At 60.3% G+C, this 3,904-nt stretch overlaps 1 protein-coding gene across 1 annotated transcript in view; it reads right to left on the bottom strand.

Annotated features, from left to right (window-relative positions):
* Window positions 1–3,904, bottom strand: part of EPPK1 (epiplakin 1) — a gene marked incomplete at its 5' end in the record, with an annotated part of 30,223 nt that overhangs the window by 10,855 nt on the left and 15,464 nt on the right. Inside the window, one exon of the mRNA XM_035897689.1 lies at window positions 3,149–3,298. Within this exon, the coding sequence (XP_035753582.1) occupies window positions 3,149–3,298 (150 nt within the window). The remainder of the gene's footprint in view (window positions 1–3,148; window positions 3,299–3,904) is intronic.

Genomic DNA, 3,904 nt, shown 5'->3' on the forward strand with positions numbered 1-3,904 from the left:
CCACCCCCCACCTACCCCCGCCACTGACCAGGTTTGCCTCTGGTTGACGCCTCCATTAACACCGATCACTCAGGTTTTATGGCTCTGTGTTTGCCTTTCCCAGTTCCCTACCGTCCCAACAGGAAAAACCAACGTCCTCGTGCTCTGCACCTCCTGCCGCATGGTGCGACCAGCCAGGTTTGCTCCCGCCACCGCCTCCCATGCTGTTTGTCCGTCAGGTTTGTCCCCGTTTGTTCTTGTGGATGGCTCCTTGGGCCAGGCACCCCGCAGGAGCAGGCGCTCGCCACCCGTGCCGCCTCCCTCTGCCCCCGCCGCCCCGCCCCCGAGGCGGGCCGCCACCGAGATCCTGGTTGCAGCCCCGCCGAGGAGCCTGGTCCCACCGCAGGAGGTTACGTGGTGCCTCTGGATGGACGCAGTGTGCGTTGTCCTGGCACAGGCGCGCGCCCTCCCTGACCCGAACACTCGATATCATCTGGCTGCTGCCGAGCGCGCCTCGAATGATCCCTTACTGCTGCTGCTGCTGGGAACCTGGGCACCGGGGGAGCTGCTCCCTCTCTGTGCCTTCTTCCTGCCCTGGCCATGGCTTGCCGGTCTTGCTCCGGGCGCTGCACGTTGCTTGCTCTTCCCGCAGTTTTGCAGCCGCCACTTCTCTCTGCAAAGCTGAGTAATTTAACGCCATCTGCTCCTTCGCTGTTCGCCGCGTTCCCAGGCCGCGTCTGCAGGTGCCAAGCGGCCCCACGCTCAGCTCCCTCCGGGCCCCACTGCCGCCTCCCTCACTGCGGGCACACTTTTTCTTGCCTTTTCTTTCCTTTGAACATTTCCAGCCTTTCCTCCGTGACATCCTGGCAGCAACCACCACAGTTTAACTGTGAGAGGAATCCTCCTGGCTATTTCCCCACAACTTAGTTCTATGGAAAACAGCAAATGCTCATTCCCCGCTTGCCTTCTCCACGTCGCCTACGGTTTTGTGCCCCTTCTGTGTCCCTGCTCAGGATCTGCCTGTCTGCCTGGCCCACGGGTCTCGCGGCTTTGCCAGCAAGGCACAAGCCAATGACCAGGAAGGCCGGGAAATGGGACACTTGGAGATCAGGTGAAAAGTGTGGTGGAGGTTGGAAGATGTGGAACGAGAGACTAGGAGGAGAGCGTTGGAGGGCAAGGGGCGGGGGCAGGAATACAGGAATAGCGGAGATGGAGCAGGACAAGAGCCCACCCCGCTGGGCGCTCTGTCTCGTGCAGCAGCCGGTAGCTGAGACCCCTCATATCGTGGTAGGACGCAGGGCTCTGAGGTCTGGAGATAGAATTATTTGGGTTGGAACAGACCTTTGAGATCCCCAAGCCCAACCGTTCCCCTACCCCTAACGTCCCACCCCCAAACCCTGTCCCCAAGCGCCACAGCTGCCCGGCTGTTAAATCCCCCCAGGGCTGGGGACTCGACCCCTTCCCTGGGCAGCCCCTTCCAGCCCCTGACAGCCCCAAGGGGAAGGAATTGTTCCCCATGCCCAACCTCACCCTGCCCTGGCACAACTTGAGGCCGGTGCCCCTCGTCCCATCGCCCCTTCCCTGGGAGCAGAGCCCGACCCCCCCGGCTCCCCCCTCCTCTCAGGCAGTTGTAGGCAGCGATGAGGGCTCCCCTCAGCCTCCTCTGCTCCAGGCTGAACCCCCCCAGCTCCCCCAGCCGCTCCCCAGCAGCCTGGGGCTCCAGACCCCTCCCCAGCTCCGCTGCCCTTCTCTGGACATGCTCCAGCCCCCCCCAGGTCCGTCTGGGAGCGAGGGGCCAAGGTGGCACAAGGCTGGAGTGTGTGAAGGGCACAGCTTGGCCATTCACCCTGGACTTGGCTGAACCACCTTCTAGTCCATCTCCAGGAAAGAGCAGGAGCCCAGAAGATGGGAATGAAGCCTCTTGGTTGACATGGGAGCCAGAATCATCAGGGCCCTCTGGAGATGGCACCGCAGTCTCAGCCAGCTCTGTCCTGTATCAGACCCTCCCCCCAGTACATAAGAACAGAGCAAGCCAGTGCTGACACCTCCCTGATCCCATTTTCCACCTCCGTCTTTGCATTTAATGACCCTCGGTGGACTTCTCTCCCATTAATTTATCCCAGCACCTTTCGAGCCCATGCAACCCTCCAGGCTACAAGCAGGTTACAGCGAGGAGTCCCACAGCCAGTCTGCGCTTGCTTCCAGCTCTACAAGCCGTGGCAGAAACCCATTCTACAGGACACAGGTTGGTCAAGGCACAGGGCCCAAGGCAATGCATTGAAGGAGATAAGTTTCATTCTGTCCAGCAGTGGTAGAACTATTCAGCTCTGAACTCTACAGCGGAGTGGTTCTGGGGCTGCCCCCGCTCTGGGAGCGCGGCACGTGGGCTGCGACAGCTCAGGACGCAGGACAGCACAGGGAGCAGAGGAATGCACCGGGGCCGTGGGTGCTGACTGTGGGTGGGGAGAATCTAGAAATGTGGCACGGGGACAAACGCCAGGGGCTCCCAGCCCTTGCGTGGTTCCCGCAGCGCAGCTCCCTGCAGAGAATCCATGGGGAGCGGGAGAATCGGGGGGCGGGAAAGCGCGGCATCTGAGAACTGGTGGTCCCTCCAATCCCGGCCGAGGCGTAGGTGATCCGGACAGCCCAGAGCAAACAGCAGGTCGAGGCATTCGGAGCAACCACAGATAACGAATCCCACCCCAGTCACACCTCAACCACATGAAAATATGGCCCCCAGGAAAATTCAGGCTTGGAAATCAGCAGCACTAATAACTCCCTGCCAACCTGTGAGGAAAATAATGTCCTTCATAGGTTAGAAACGGAGCAGAACAAGAATAAAACCAATATTCCCACTAACACTGACACAGGACATCAGAGATAACTTCATTTCCAGGTGGGAACAGAAAATGATGACAACATTTTCACCAAAATGACCAGAGACACCTGAGGCTGGGCCCTGTGTTGCCGAAGGGCTGCGGAAGGGATAGGCTTGATGAGCCGTGCCACAACGCCCAGGGCAGCCACCGAAAAGGGGTAAAAAAAGAAGAAAAACCACAGCAGAAAAAGAATCATTTACAATACCTAAATGCTCCAACAACTCAACTTTGACAGCACAAATGCTAAAAGATTTACAATTATTTCCTAAAAACATTAAGGAAATAAAGACCAGTGTCCGGGTCGGGCACGCAGCGGCGGAGGAGCTGCATGTAGGTGAGGTTCTCGTGGGTGTTGGGGTCGAAGAAGCCCTTGGTGTCGTCGCTGGGGTCGGAGAGGATCTGGTTCATCTCCTGGTCAAAGTAGCCGCGCCGGTAGGGATCTGGGCCTCCAGCAGGCGGATGCCGTGCTCCTTGACGATGAGCTCCTTCTTCATGGCCTGGAAGAGGGAGATCTGGTCGCCGGTGTAGGGGTCGGTGTAGCCCGTCACGGCCCTCTCGGCCGACAGGAGCTTCTCGTGCAGCTCGCTGCCCACCAGCCCGGACGAGACGGCCTCGTCCACGGAGAGCTTCTTGTTGGCGAGCGGGTCAACGACAAAGCCGGTGGCAGCCTGCGCCTCCAGCAGCACCAGGGCCGTGCCCTGCCTCAGGATGCCCTTCCACATGGCCTGGTAGATGCTCATCTTCTCCATCTTGGCGGGGTCGGCCTTGGAGGGCACCAGCACGCCGGCGATGCAGCCCGTGCCGTCCAGGTAGCGCTTGACGGAGGCCATTTCCGTCACCTCCTCCACCGTCTTGGAGCCCTGGACGAGGTCGGCCAGCGTGTCCTTGTCGATGATGCCCGAGTCCACCAGGTCCGAGGCCGTCACCTGCCTCCTGAGGCCCGTGAATTTCACGTTGCTGCTCCGCTCCACCGCCTCCTCGATGAGGACGCTGAGCAGCCTGGCCAGCTCATCCAGCGCCAGGCTCCCGGCCCGCGCCCTCCCCCC

The sequence above is a fragment of the Egretta garzetta genome, unplaced genomic scaffold (genome assembly GCF_000687185.1).
Source record: "Egretta garzetta isolate BGI_Z169 unplaced genomic scaffold, ASM68718v1 scaffold460, whole genome shotgun sequence".
Taxonomy (NCBI): domain Eukaryota; kingdom Metazoa; phylum Chordata; class Aves; order Pelecaniformes; family Ardeidae; genus Egretta; species Egretta garzetta.